Source organism: Cyprinodon tularosa, unplaced genomic scaffold (genome assembly GCF_016077235.1).
Source record: "Cyprinodon tularosa strain WSP-4 unplaced genomic scaffold, ASM1607723v1 ctg1226, whole genome shotgun sequence".
Classification (NCBI taxonomy): Eukaryota; Metazoa; Chordata; class Actinopteri; order Cyprinodontiformes; family Cyprinodontidae; genus Cyprinodon; species Cyprinodon tularosa.
In genome coordinates, this window is record NW_024038033.1 from 32,271 (window position 1) to 47,910 (window position 15,640).

Consider the following 15,640-nt stretch of genomic DNA (forward strand, 5'->3'; position numbering starts at 1 on the left):
GAAAGGAGCGATTATGGCAAAGCTGAGGGCAGAATGGTAAAGACTGTCCAGTTTTGATAGACTGGACTTGCAGGCAACCCTATACACTGCAAAAAATGGAAATCTAAGTATTTTTTTCTCCAATTGAGGACGAAATTGAAACACTTTGCCAATGGAACAAGACAATTTACATTTAAAATAAGAAAAAACAATTACATTGTCTTATTTTAAGTTCATATTATCTAATTATCTTATTTTAAGTGTAAAGATACTAATTTCATTGGCAAATCATCGTATTTAACGACTCAAATTAAGGGTAAATACACTTAATTTACGATATTTTTACTTATTTCTAGATCATTTTTGCAGTGTATATAGTGTCTCCATAGAATAAAATGGGTAGAATGGCACTCACTGGAAAAAATCTAAATCTAGAAGTCATTTTTCTTAAAAATAAGAGTATTGGTTCTTGAATTGAGGAGGTAAAAGATACATTTTGCCAATGGAACAAGATAATTACACTTAAAAATAAGAAAACTTAATTGCATTGTCCTATTTCAAGTGCATTTTATCTAAATATCTTATTTAAAGAGTAAAAATACCTCATTCCATTGGCAAATCATTTAATTACGGGTAAATACACCTAGTTTACGATATTTTTTTACTTATTTCTAGATAGTTTTTCCAGTGCTGATCTACAGCGACGTCACCAGAACAGAGGATCTGCACTGACCTTCAGATGCATGAACTTCTGCAGCGGCTCGTACCACAGGAGCAGCACCAGACCGGATGGGACGGCGGCGCACAGAAAGGTGCTGTCAGTGTAGGGGTTTCTGGCTGGAAGACAGGGAGCGGAATAGATTTCCAACAGAATGTGTGGAGAATTAGAGCGTCGACACTTGCCAGCAGAACTCAGCTGCTGATTTTCCACATTTCTAACGTGGAAAATCAGCAAACGGCTGCGGATCCCTTACCTACACCACATCTCCTGCAGCCTTTAGTGTCTGGAATCTTCACAGATATGGCAAACTTTCTGCAAACAAGGAGAGAAAATGTGTGAGTTTCTAGACGTTCCTGTCCGGACGTTCCATAGCCGGTACGGACCTGGGGATGATCCTCTCAGCGAAGCGGTTGGTGCTGAGAGACAGGCTGCCGTGCCGCTTGTGCACGTGTCCTTTCTGCTCGAACAGAGCCGTCAGGCTGTGGGAGCAAAGCTGCGACGACTTTCCTGCACGGACGAAAAACCGTCTCAGAGGCTCCGGGTGTTAAAGAGCAAAAACCTGCTGAGTGATGAAACAGACGTACCTGATACCGACATCAGCACGTTGTTCATGACGTAAAGCCACGTGCATCGCTGGGGCAGCAGCTGTGGACGGATGGAGGTGATTTAAAACCAAAGATCATGTTAGAAACCTGAGCGAGAAGCTGCTGGTGTTTCTTCTCTCACCTTTTCTAGTGTGTCTTCATGAAGTTCATTGAGGTTCAGCGTGTAAATCCCTTCCTCCGCTCCGAGAATAAGGTACTGATCTAGGAAGGAAAAGCATTCGGTTCAAGAGAAAGAAAAGACCTGTTCTGCATGCAGGGGTGCCATGGGCGGCTCTAGATGGAGGCCAACGGGGGTCCGTGCCCCGGTTTAGGCTCCGATATCGAAGACGTAACAGTTAATCTGTTCTAGATGGGATGTTTGGAGGAAAAACAGAATCTCTGCTCTATTCTTAATCTTGCAGAGATCCAGAGTGTGTCTGGATGTCTATGGAGTGAAAGTTGTTTCATTATTGCTGCAAGCAAAGAACGTGCTTTGTAAAAATGGAAACTAAAAAATTAGATCTAGAATAGAATAGAATTCAACTTTATTGTCATTCCACTGTCACAAGTACAGAGCAACGAAATTAATTCCCTGCATTTAACCCCTCCCATTGGGGAGCAGTGGGCTGCCATTGTGCGGCGCCCAGGGAGCAGTGTGGGGATAATGGTCTTGCTCAGGGACACAGAGTGGCAGTCTGTGGGAGTGGGGCTCGGACGCAGAACCTCAGGATTCCAAGCTCTATGCCCTAACCACTAGACGGCCCCTCCCCCAGAGGGAGGATGAGAGAGATGCGGTAACGGACCACAGGCCGGGTTCGAACCCGGGTCGGCCGCGTCAAGGACTAAAGCCTTCGTACAAGAGTCGTGTGCATTAAAAATGCCAAAATAAATACAAAAATAATAGTAATTTTATTAGATTTTATTTTAAAAAAATCTTTTTTTTCCAATTTCACAGATTACTCTTTCAAATATTTCTTTTTAAAAAATGAGTTTTATTATTTGGATTCCATTCAAAATTTTCAGATCGTATTCTCTTCACGTCTGAAGGCAAACTTTCCCCCAAAACAAGACAGATTCCTGTTTGTCTGCTGGATGTTAGCAACATTTATTAATTTGTCCAGAGTGAGTGTTTGTATTGGGCTTTAAATGAAAACAATGCAATTCATTAAAATTAATCTAAAAAAAAAAAAGAGTAATATAAAAAATATATGACTTTTAAAATCTAAAAATGTTTTATTTCTGGATTAACGGTCTACTTTTAAGGCTAGGCTTAAAACTTTCCTTTTTGATAAAGCTTCTAGTTAGAGTGGCTCAGGTTATCCTGATCTATCTCTATAGTTCTGCTGCTATAGGCTTAGACTGCTGGAGGACATAGGGACCCCTTTTTCATCATTCTGCTTCATTCTATCTCTGTTCTCCCACTCTGCAGAATCTGTTAGTTCAATCTCTAACGTTCTGCTCTCTCTGCTTTTTCTCATAGTAGCTTCATCTGGTCTGTTCCTGTTTGGCTGTGACTCCATCCTGGAGAGAAATATCCGCTGTGCTGCTGCCATCAACACCTTTGTTTCTAGATGTTGGAGCTTGGCCTGTTTTCCAGATTCCTGGATCCAACAGAGAGCTTGCATGTTTCCTGATTGTAAAATAAGTCCTCAGGGCTTTAACCCTTTATAAATCAAGTTAGGGTTTACAAAAAAGTTAGGAAAAAAAAGGTAAAAATCTAATTCTTCTGCCTCCTTGAACCCAAGTCATCCTCAGCAGATGGCCGCTCACACTGAGCCTGATTCTGTTGTGTTAGGACTCCTGTCTGTGTGGTTTGTGTTTTGTGTGTTTGTCTTCCTTCCTCCACCAGGAGGCGCCTGGTTCTGATTCTCCTCCTCACACACCTGCGGAGGGTTACCTTCGTTAACGGAGCGTTCTTAAGCTGCTGACTGCCGCTACCTGGACGCCAGAGTGTTTGCAGGTTTTGGGTACTCTAGCCAAGCTGTGTTTTGCTGAGTTAAACTGAGTTTTTGTCAACCTGAGTCTTAACCTTGTTGTTTTGTCTTTGCCTCTCGGCAGGAAGTCATCCTGCAAACTGGATGTTTTGGACCTTCTCCCCCTGGAAGGATTCTCTGAGCACCAGGGGATTCAAACTGGAGGTTTGGATCTACTTTCCTCCAAGGGATCGTTTGAGCTTCACACTGAGCAGGGGATTCATCTCCACAACAACCCGTTCAAGTACCGCAGGAAATCTGAGTGGCAGTCAGCTTCTCCGTTCACCTACAAACAACCGCATTCTGGGTAAACCCTGTCCGCCCTCCACCTAATGAGACAAACACTGGAACACCCCCACACCGACTGGAGTCAAAGAGTCAGTCACATTTCTGGAAACGTGAGTCTGCAATCTATTTCTCCTCTTGAAGTTCGAGAATCAAATTTCCCACTGAGCCTGAACTAACCGCAGTGTCTTCCCCTCACTTTCCAGTTCCGGTTGAGCAACACTGGATTCTTCAGAATCTCCTAAATAAACCTGTAAATCTTTTCCCCTGGTCTCTCTGTATTGGTTTCTCTGCATGTGGGTCTGAGCTCTTGATAAAACCATGACAGGTTTCCTCCTGTTCAAAGGGAGTTTTTCCTCTCCACTGTCGCTACAAGCATGCTTAGTGTGAGGGATTGCTGAAGAGTCAATGAGTCGATGCAATCAGCTGGTTTTCCTTAGATAGAAAACTTTGAATCAATCTGACTGGATGATCTGGTGAACTGGAAAGTGACCTGAGATGACATGATGTGAATTGGAGCTATAGAAATAAACTGAACAGAATTCATTCAAAAAGTTAAAAAGATAACAAGCCTAGTTAACAATTATATTTAGGTTTATAAATCAAAAAATGTCAGTGCCAGTATCAGCATCAGAAATAAACTGAATAGAATTTCACTTTCTTTAAGTTTCTGTTTCCAAATATGTTTTTTTGTTCGAAAACATTTATGTGTTTGCAGCTCGTTTGCACTCTGCTGCTTTGTTTTCTGTGATTGCAGATTTTTCTTTTGCAGTGTTTTTTTGTTTTTTCTTTCTTTGCATGCGTTTCATGTGTTAGTCTAACTTTTTATGTTTGCAGTACTTCATGTATTTGCAGGGCGATTGCACCACTTAAATAAATAAACTGAGCTATAAGCTGAAGTTCTCACCTTTAGTTTTGGGTAAAATCCAGGTAGCAGCGCAGTGGATTTTCAGAGGACATCCGTTGAAGACTTTGGTGAAGCAGGCTCCCATCTGGTTGAACAGCAGAGAGATTTTAAAGCCCTTAAGTTGTGGAGCAGTCGTTAAAATCATGCTATGCTTTTTCTTTTGGTTAAAGCTCCACATGTCCATCGCTGCAGCTTTTCAGCAACACTCTCCTCATTAGAATAAAGAATAATCTACATCAGCCCGTTTGGATCATGAGGGAGGGTCGTAGCATAGAATCAGGTTCTGATGATTAGCAAACATTAGGAACTCTAGACGCTCCTATAGCTGTCAGTTGTGTTTTATTGCAGGTTGCATGCGGTTAGAAATCACACTTACATGGACTTGAGGGGTGGGAGGAAGCCCATGACAATCAGCTCTCTAGAATTACAAAGGTTACAAACAACAGAACAAATGGAGTAATAAAGACCAACCAAAGGAAAACCGTTTCTGTTTCATTAGAACGTTATTAGGTTAGAAAATCACAGCGACGTTCTGCTGATTCTGGTTTTATTAAACTCACCGAGTCCTCCGTCTTTTTCCGCAGCGTGCTCCACTCAGGGGACAGTGGGGTCTCTCTTTTGGGGGAGGAAACGGAGGAGGCGGGCCTTCGCTCTGCAGGTACGGGGTGCTGTGAGGGGAACCTCGGGTCACTGCAGCGCTGACTGATGTCCTGCGTGGCAGAACACCTGGAGAGGCCTGGAGGGGGGAGGGAGAAAACAGGGGGGGGGGTCTGTCAGGATGTGTAAAGAACCGCAGATCCACCCAGGAAAGAGAAAAGCCAACTGTCTCAGCAGTGTTTCCCTGCTTAGACAAACAATTTAGACATTTCGTCTAATCTTCTTTCACCCGTTGGGTTTAATTCTAATTCAAACTAAAGTTGAATATATCTATACAGATGATGCTGTGATGCTCTTGATCACATCGAGGCGTTTTAGATTCCGGGATCCAACAGAGAGCTTGCATGTTTCCTGACCATAAACAAAGGACGTGTTAAAGTCTAGCCCTCAGGGCTTTAACCCTTGCATCCCCCTTACAAATGGAGTACGCGTTAACATTTAGACTGTGAGTCGCATTTTTACTTGTTTCAAGACAATAAGACGATCCATATTAACCTGTTTTAAGAACTGACCCCGTCTCTTTAAGATATTCCAGCTAATCAAATCTGATTGCATTCACATTGATAGGGTTATTTAGATTGTCATTCATGGTTTAGCTTCGAGATTCTGAACCTTAGCAGTGGACCATTCACTGTTTACAATACATCATAACTACTGTACATCATACATATGCTTATTATAATAGAAGCTCTGCTTTAAAGGGGAACGCCGTTTTTTTTCCATTGGTCCCTTGATTTTCCGTTATTCCATCATGTTCTACTCACCCATATGAGTTTAGTGTCATTTGGAGCCGTTCTGAAGATATTCCGTTAGGTTATATCCAAGCAGTGGTGTCAAAAGCTCACACATTTGTTACTTCAGTAGAAGTATAGATACTGCAGTTTAAAAACACTCTGGTAAAAGTAGAAGTATCAACTTGACCTCTTTACTCAAGTAAAAGTGAAAAAGTATGTGCTCCAAAAACTACTTAAAGTATAAAGTAACCTTTAAAAAAAACAGCCAGATGCCGCTATATGAACTTAAAGCTCAATTTTTCGACTATTTCTATAAATTCTCTGAGATAGGGCCAAGGATGAGGGAGGTCTGGTTGGTCTCCGTCTCCCGATACGCTCTCGCCTGTGTCCGACCTTTCAGACATTTCAGCATCTTTTTCTGAATCCCACATTGTAGCATGGCATAGACAATTCACGTTAGCAGTTTGAAGAACACCTGCTGGCTTCTGATGATTTCCTTTAGCTAACCAATGAGTGTTTGCGTTCTATGACTCATCCAATCACACTAGTTTTCATTGGATGTGGATGGAGCCAATGATCTGCATTGGATGGAGCACATGACGGGAAATAAAAATGTAGAAACATCAAACCGAAGCCAAGAGTAACGAGGAATGATTGTTTTAAAAATGTAAGGAATAGAAAGAACAGATACTGGTGTGAAAATGTAATGAGTAGAAGTCAGAATTAGGAGGAAAAATAAGTAATGGAGTAAAGTATAGATACCTAAAAAGTGTACTTAACTACAGTAATGAAGTATTTGTACTTTGTTACTTGACACCTCTGCATCCAAGTAACGTCTTCCTATGAGCGACGCCTTGAAGGCACAAACTAAACTGTTCATCATTTATTCTTAATGGTACGCCAGCATTCAGAACATGGAGGCCAATCACTGTCCCCCAGACGTCCACCGTTAGATTATTTATATTTTTATCTTTTGAAAACGAAGCGGAGCGTGTATGACATCACCCGCGCTCGCCGGCTACCGTTCATTCATCCTGTCCGCTGAACTGCTGCTAGTTTTCCTCTCATGCCTGGAAGATGTCTAGAGCTGCTACCACAGATGATCTCGCTCTCCAGATGAACGATTCAGATTAGCTAGAATGAATAGAAGGGGTAGAGCGTAGCGATACTGCTACATCACAATCACTTCATCTCTTCAAAGCTGTGCAGCCCTCAGCTTTGTGGGGTTTTTTTTGGAGGGGGTGTGTGTGTGTGGGGTGTATTTCGCTTAATTCTGTGACATTTCTGCTAAAATATTAATTAAAAAAAAGTTTTGATGTTTTTGTCAAGTGTATTTTTCCCATACATTCACTACACCTAAATAATGAAATGAATTCTAGCTCAGAAAAACAGTTTTAGGCCTTTAAATGAACTGGTATCAAGTACATTTGCCTTGTTTTTAAGCCTGTTCTATGCTTGTTTTGAGCAATAATTGGTTAGAGGACATTTAATTCTAAGCAATAATTGATTAATAAATGAGAATAAATTGCTTAAAATAAGAGAAAAAAATCTTAACAAGTAAAAGAAAAAGTAGATTTTTATACTTGATTGAAGTTTTTTGGGATGCTTACTACTTGGATATTATGTTCTTGTTTTAAGAAATCTTACCAAGCCTCATTTGCTTGCTGTACTGTCAGATTATTTTGCGCAAAATAAGCACTTATTCACTTAAAACACTATTTTTTTCTTCTTATTTTTTAGAAGGAATTTTTTGTTGTGTAGTGTGAGGGATTGCTGAAGAGTCAATGAGTCGATGCAATCAGCTGGTTTTCCTTAGATAGAAAACTTTTAATCAATCTGACCGGATGATCTGGTTGAACTGGAAAGTGACCTGAGATGACATGATGTGAATTGGAGCTATAGAAATAAACTGAATAGAATTAAAAAGATAATAAGCCTAGTTAACAATTCTATTTAGGTTTATAAACTAAAAAATGTAAGTGCCAGTATTAGCATTAATGCCTCTAAGGGTATTTTGGACTAAAATATGTGTTTCTTTCGCTCTCAGAGTGTTTTTCATGAATTTCTTCTAGAAGCATTTTTGTTATTTTTCTTAATATATTCGGGCAAGTTGGCATTTCTTCTTATTAAATTGATATAAATTTTAATCCATCAAAATATCCATATTTATTTAATGTTACAGAGGTCTAATCCTGGATTCTATAACACTATTGGCTTGAAGCGTTGATTTTCAAAGTATTTCCCTGAGCACCCTATAAAGGGTTAAAGTAAAACCTGTTGTTGGAACAGGAATGTTAAGTTATTATGGTTTATCGTTAAAGTTTTTGCTAAGAGTCCCAATTTCTCTTCAATCCAACTGATGTTTGTAATTTGTAAACAATTTATTAGAATTTGCCATTTTTTGCTACAGATGAATTCCATAAACTATCATCAGTGGAAAGTCTCTGTAGTTCTGCTGCTATAGGCTTAGACTGCTGGAGGACATAGGGACCCCTTTTTCATCATTCTATCTCTTTTCTCCCATTCTGCTGTATTTGTTCATTCAATCTCTAACGTTCTGGTTTCTCTGCTTCTGAGAGGGAGCTTTTCTCTGGTTTAAGGAGCAAAAAAACATTTCTATTGGTCTGCTGAGCGTAAGCAACATTTCTATTGGTCAAGAGAAAACGTTTTTATTGGGTTTGAATAGAAGAGAATGTGATATAAGAAACAACTTAAAAAGAACGCAGTTCATGAAGCTCAATTTTTAAGAGTAACTTTGAAAAAAAATTACAAATATAAATTCTGTAAAAAAAACCAAAAAAAGATTGAATAATAAAAATTTGAAAACTAAAACCTAAAAAAAAAAAGCTAAGTAACACTTAAAACTTCATTTTGATTAAGAGGTTGTAAAAGTTTCATTTTTGGACAGCATTTTTTTTAACCCTTTAAAGCCCGATCCAAGAATAAAACAAAACAGAAAATTCATTTTTTTTGGTTTGAAGTCCTTATTTGGCCTTTTAACAAAATATGTAAAAAGAAAAAACAGAAATACATTTTTGATATTAATAATTTATTACTATGCAATAAGTCAAGATTATTTTTTGTGTAGTCTTCTACTGGCTGTTATCAGGTATATCTGATTGTGTACAATAGGATTTTGAGCAAAGTTTTTACCATTAAATTATGCAAAAGGTGTCAGACGCAAAACATTTCAGAAACCGTATGTATCAAATACGATACATTTGGCAAAATTACGATTAACTTCTTTTTTTCGCTACTATAATGGCACAAAATTCACTCCATACACCAGCCGTACAGACACTTTCCTAATCATACCAAAAAAAAACAACAGCATTCTAGCACTAAATCTGGTCTTTTCTGGAAAGTTCTGCCTGTAAGGAGCAAATTTATTGAATGTGAAGCAGGCTCTAGTTTGACGGCTGCGCTGAGGTGTACCTGCTGTGGAGACCGAGTCGGCGGCGGCGTCGGGGCCAAGTGTGCAGGTGGGTCTGGGCGTCAGGTCTCTGTCTTCTGCGTTGGAAGTTAAAGAGCTGAAGGCTGGCAGCGAAGCTGTAGGACTGAACAAACCAATCTTCCTACCTCCCTGTAAAACATGTGATTGGTCAGCATCGTGTCTCACCGCTTTGGGAAAATCATCTCAGTGTTTCCTTCTGTTTGTGTCCCTCTCTTCTTGTCCCCTTTCTTCTTGTTTTCCTCTCTATGTTTTGTACTCAGCTGACTTTTCATGCTGTCTCTAAAGGAATGAAAGATTTTTTCCAAGCACTAAGCTCACTTAGCTGATTGCTCCTTTCTGTGTTTCCAAAAAGGCCAAAGTAAATAACCCAGTCCTTCTTTTCACTGTAGACAAGCCATGATCTGCTTCTCTGTTCTCCATTTTTCATTTGGATGAACTAATAGCTGCATGAATCATGACAGCAGACAAGATAGAGGAGAGCAGGAGGCGGGGTTACCAATCTACTCGCTCTGGAGAGCAGAGTTCGCTGCTTTTAGATGTTGTCTCCAAAGTCTCCAGTAGCAGAAAAAAGTCTCTAGATTTGGCGCTAGGAGCTTTTTAGAAATCAAAGTGCTAGAGGGGTCTGAAAAGTGGCTAAATATAGCGACTAAAGCGCTAAGTTGGCAACACTGCTCTTTGCATGGTTTGTTTTCAAATGGTTTGCTGCTGTCTGTTTGGACCTTTCTGAACATGTGCAGCAAATGGACTGATCCAATATGGTGGACACTGAAGGGGGGGGCTGAGACACACTTAATATTATCAGGGGGGGGGGGGTGGGGGGGGGGGGGGGGGGGGGTATTAACCATACATGGAAACAGAGTTTTATGGGGAAACTTGGGGCCCTAGGTAACTGCCTAGTACTGTGCTTCTGATTAGATATTACCTCCATTACGGTAAATGATCTTTGTTCCTGCAGCTTTGGCCGCATTACTGCACATTTCTCAATGGAACAGAATCAGCATCTCCCAAAAGTATAAAGAGACTCCGGTTTTATTTGTATTTAATAAAAAAACGAATGTTGGAAATTATTCACAACCTCTTTAATCAGCAGTGATTGGCATCATAGCAACATTCCTTATTATTACTAAGCAGCTTTTTGGCCTCTGTGCCATCACCCTAATGTTAATCTTCCTCCACTGAACAGATCTGACTCAGAACTCAGGCCGGACGGCTTTAAATCATTTAAATAACTACTAGTTCTGAGAAACATGTTTGTCAAACTATAAAAAAAAGTTATTCATTTCAACATTTTTACCAGTATAAATAATAATGAACATCATTTTTATGCAAAATGAAGTGACATTTCTTCCAAAATTATTGAAAGGAAGTAAATTTTTGAAGAAAATCTGTTTAAAAAAAAAAAGAACTTTGAGAATAATTTGAATGTACGTTAAAAATTTAACCAAGATTTTCACTGGTTGCTGTTTTTACAGAGGAAAAGAAATGCACGTGTTTACATAAACAAACGTACATTTTTTTACTTTAAGGGTTTTTTTAATAAATTTTTCTAGATCCTATCTTTTATATTTTGGAGGGGAAATTGAGATTTATGAACTTCAAATCCAATCCCATTTTACAGATTCCAGCAGTCTGTAATGCCGTTCCTAAAACCCAGCAGAGCAGAGTCCTTTTTAAAAATATTTGGAGGCAAAAAAACACAACAAATAATTGAAATAGAAAAGTATCTTTCAAACTAAAAAAATGAAATAAAAAGATTAGAAATGTGTGAATGTTTGAAACCTTTTTTCCAAGTTTCATTTTTAAATTTATAGGTCCAATTAGTTTTTAGTTAAAAAACATTTTTCACATTTACCGTATTTTCTGGACTATAGAGGCACCTCACTATAACCCCTCCCACAACATTTTTTTAAAAACCTGGAAATGTACATAAATAAGCCGCTGGTGTCTAATGAACTGTCTCCCACCAAACCTGTAGGGGGAGCTCTACATAAAGCCCCTGGAGTAGGGATGAAGAAGAATGTTAGCTCCCATTAGCATGTTAGCTCGCAGGAGTAAGAGCTTCTACTGAAAGATGTGGATTCATCAGCTCTCAGTGTATCCCAGTCTCTTCATTGGTTCGGCAGCTTAAAGCCGCATATATCGCGTATATCGCATTTACTGCGCGATATTTTCAGTTGTTACACGCAGCTACAGTCCAAACTGTACGACGAAGTTCACAGCTCACGATGCATGTTCTCACGCTGTGCGGCCCGACGCTCTGATGCGATCTTAAGACGGCCAACTGAATTTCAAACATGTTTGATTTTCTCCCGATATTATGATATCCTGATCGGGAGGTAGTCGTGAGAGGCTGTACTCTATACGACGCACGATCAGGGTGAAAATCCAAAAATTCTCACTCAACTGGAAAATCGGCCTAAAAAGGACAAAAACTCGTACAGTGTATGCCCTGCTTTAATGTGGCGAATACAATTAAAAAAATGCGAATTTTGGGACATTTGTTCTCCTGGTGCTAGCATATTCTTTGGCTAAATTAAAATTAGCCTCTTGTTCTTTCATTTCCAACTTTCCGACTTCCCGCTCTGGCGGTTAAGAAATGCAAAGAAAAAAACGCACCTTCTTAATAGCCGCATAGTTTAAAGCGAGAGAAAAAAAGTAGCGGCTTATATTTCGGAAAATACGGTAAATCTTTTCCTTTAATTTCTAATTTTTTTCTGTTATTTGTTTTTTTTTGCAATTCCATAAAATCTTTTAAAACTAATTTTATGGTCCCAATTTAGCTCCATAAGTCAGCACATCAGATCTCATAGAAATAAAGAGCAACAAGCAGGTTCATACTCACATCAGCAGATGGCGCCCTCGCTATCGTTAGGCTCCTGGAACAGACCAGCACAAGAACAAAATCAGTTCGGGAATCTGATGGTCGCTTCTAGGCATGGGCCGCATGAGAAGCTGACTCTCATTGAGGAATAAAGGAATTAGGCTGCCTGAAATGGTTCTAAACAGCTGGAAAATCATTTAAGCCAGCTGAGCGGCAGTGTGCTGCTCTGGGTGGACGATAGCTACACTAGGATCTATAAAAATCCAGTTAATCTGAAGTTGATCTCATTGGAAGGACTGGTTTTGAAATGGCCACTCTTTGAAATAAAGCAATTATACGAGCAAGCGGCCCATGCCTAGTCCAACCGTCCAATCAGAACGAGCGTCACGACACCAAGCTGGATGACTGGGGGAAGGATTACAGCAGCGCACCAACCAAACTGACGGAAACGCCACAGACAAGCAGACAAAGCTGAGCAGTCGGAGCCAATCCGCTCCGGTTCCTGTGGCTTCAGGGCAACATTGACAGCAATCAGACATAAATCCACCACATTAGCTGACGAACGCATCACAATAATACCAGCTGGAGGCGTTTATCACAGGAGGGAAGCAAAAACAGCTGTTAGGAGAGGCTGGAGCGGGTGGGCGGGGCCTACCTCATCTGCAGGGCTTCTTCCACACATTCCAACAGGCTCCTGCAACAGGAAGACCCCCGGTGTTTATCTGACCACAGGCCTGAGGCGGCCATTTTAATCGCCAGCAATTCTGATCACCCCCCCCCCCACACACACCTTCTTCAAATCAGACTAAATTAGCCTCAAACGTTTGTGCAGCAAGAATTTTCGTTTGTGCCGCTTTCAGTTTAAAGATATAAAGAGATGTTTCTAGAGGTCATCAAAGGTCAACCAGCCCCCCCACTTTCTTGAAATTAGACAAAATTGTTTGTGCTCCGTTTGCGCAGCAAAAACAGACGTTAACTGACCTTTGATGACCTCTACAAAATATTATTAATATCACTAAAATGATAGCGGGTTAAAAATAAAACCAATAAAATTTTAAAATAAATTTTAAATATAAAATATTTAAAATAAATATATTAAAATTTAAAAAATGCATATTTTAAAATATATAATTTTTTTTGTTCTGCTATCATTTTAATGATAATAATAATTGTGTGTAGAATCCATTGAAGGTCAGTGAACATTTCTTCTTTCTGAAACTCTGAATTTCACATAAATTATAAGCTAATTTGATTATATAATTTTAAATTGTAAAAAAATATTAGCGGCACAAACGAAAAATTTTTCTGCACAAACTGAGCCGAGTTAATTGACACCCTTTTTGCCTCGCTTGAAGAAGGTGGGGGGGCGGGGCTTATCATAATATGCTAATATTAGAAACATTTCTTTATATCTTTAAAATGAAAGCAGCACAAACAATTTTTTTTGCTGCACAAATGTAGCACCAACGTTTTACACCAATTTTGTTGAATTTTAAGAAAGTGGGGGGGCTGGTTGACCTTTGATGACCTCTAGAAACATTTCTTTATATCTTTAAAATGATACTGGCACAGACGTAATGTTTTGCTGCACAAACGGGGCTGGTTGACCTTTTGACCTTTACATTTTCATTAATATCTTCAAAGCCAAAGAAGCACAAACAACAATTTTTGCTGCACAAACGTTGCACAAAGGTTTGACACTAATTTTGTCTGATTTGAAGAAGGTGGGGGGGCAACTTTACTCAGGTACGCTGAAATACTGTGAGGACGTTTAGGAAATTCCTCTGGCTCACTTTCAAATGTTCGCATTTTGTTTTACTTTTTCACATTTTTTCAGCCTCAAATTATCTTTTTATTTCAGATTTCTATTTACATTATTTACATAAACGTTTGATATTTTTAGTTTAAAAATAGTCTTAAATATTACTTTTTTTTAGTTTTAGATCAAACATTTTGCTTCACTTTCATAATTTTCGAATTCAAGATTTTTTAGCTAATAAATCTTTTCAAATAAAAAAATAGGCTTTACATTTTTGGTTTTCATATTTGTTATGTTTCATTTCTAACTTTAAGCTATTTTTTTTCCGGTTAGTTTAAAAAAGATTTTTCAATTTTAAATATTTTCTTTTTACTTTCTAATTATTATTTTTTTTTTTATTATTTTCACTACAAATTTAGTTCCAAAAATAATGTTTTTAAAGCAAACTTTAGCTCCATACTGTGGATCAGCAGGAAGTTTGATCCTGTTAGGTGGGAGTTATCTTTGTCAGGATTCCTGTCTTCGTGTTTGTGTTTCGGTGTTTGTCTCCCTTCCTCCACCAGGTGGCGCCTGGTTCTGGTCCGCCTGCTCACACACCTGCAGAGGGTTACCTCGCTAACGGAGCGCTCTTAAGCTGCTGACTGCCACTACCTCGACGCCAGAGTGTTTGCCAGTTTTAGGAAGTCATCCTGCAAACTGGATGTTTCGGACCTTCTCTCCCTGGGAGGATGATCTTAGCTTCAAACTGAGCTAAGGATTTAAACTGGAGGTTTGAATCTACTCTTCCCCAAGAGATGTTTGAGCTTCACACTGAGCAAGGGATTCATCTCCACTACGACCCGTTCAAGTACCGCAGGAAATCTGAGTGGCAGTCAGCTTTTCCGTTCACCTACAAACAATCGCATTCTGGATAAACCCTGTTCCGCCCTCCAACACTTCATTCTGCATTATCTCTTCAATAAACCTGTTAAACCTTTTCTCCTGGACTCCCTGAATTGGTTTCTCTGCATGTGGGTCCAGGCTGTTGATAAAATCATGACAATCTTAGTGTTATTAGGGACTGCAAAGGTGTATATTTTAAGTATTTTTTAAGTTTTGGAAAAGGTGGTGTTTGGACCTTCCACCCTGGACCAACTTTTGCTAAAAGGATAGAGAACCAGTTAGAATTTTTTTAATTTGGAGAGAATAAATACTTTATTACAAAATAAGTTTTCCATGTTTTTTTGAATATCTGCTCTGAATTTGTGGAACAGAAAGACCCTAAAGGGACCAGTAATGTTTTTTTAGCACCGATTGTAGGTTCTTTGGACGATCACCAATTTTTAAAAGAAAATTTCAAGCCGATTCATTTTTTCAACTGTTAAAATTTTTTTTCTTAACAGTTTTTTGTAAAATCTTGTTTCATAAAAAAAAAAAAAAATTAATAATAATTTCTGGCCGATCACCTACTACTGATATTTAAAGGGCCGGCGTGCAGATTCTGATTTTGACCGACGCGGATAAAAAAAAAAAAAATAACAGTTGTTATAACATGACATTATATATTTTAATATTTCTGTCTTATTTTATTAAGAATAAATTGAACATTACTCATGTTAAATATCAACTTTTTTTTTACTGCATAAGAAAACGCTCTGAAATATAAATGTTAAATTAAAAGGATTGATAAATGCTGATTTTAGACCTTCAAAGAAGCAGATTTAAGTATTGACTGATCACCGATCTCCAAAAACGAGGGAAATATTGGCCGATCAGTCGCTGCCAAC

General features: G+C 38.9%; 1 protein-coding gene across 9 annotated transcripts in view; it reads right to left on the reverse strand.

The window, feature by feature from the left end:
* The window catches only part of LOC119777346 (mitogen-activated protein kinase kinase kinase kinase 2-like), a 60,432-nt gene that overhangs the window by 7,556 nt on the left and 37,236 nt on the right, over nt 1–15,640 (reverse strand). For 2 of the 9 annotated variants that reach the window (XM_038276192.1, XM_038276193.1), the window contains exons 15-26: nt 12,771–12,809; nt 12,137–12,170; nt 9,420–9,423; nt 9,276–9,350; nt 5,010–5,185; nt 4,826–4,867; nt 4,450–4,534; nt 1,427–1,506; nt 1,285–1,345; nt 1,084–1,207; nt 954–1,012; nt 713–816 (exon numbers count right to left, since the gene is read on the reverse strand). In XM_038276192.1, coding sequence (XP_038132120.1) covers nt 713–816; nt 954–1,012; nt 1,084–1,207; nt 1,285–1,345; nt 1,427–1,506; nt 4,450–4,534; nt 4,826–4,867; nt 5,010–5,185; nt 9,276–9,350; nt 9,420–9,423; nt 12,137–12,170; nt 12,771–12,809 — 883 coding nt within the window. Of the gene's footprint in view, nt 1–712; nt 817–953; nt 1,013–1,083; nt 1,208–1,284; nt 1,346–1,426; nt 1,507–4,449; nt 4,535–4,825; nt 4,868–5,009; nt 5,186–9,275; nt 9,424–12,136; nt 12,171–12,770; nt 12,810–15,640 lie in introns of all 9 variants that reach the window. The other 7 variants (XM_038276187.1, XM_038276188.1, XM_038276195.1 and 4 more) reach the window with 4 other exon arrangements.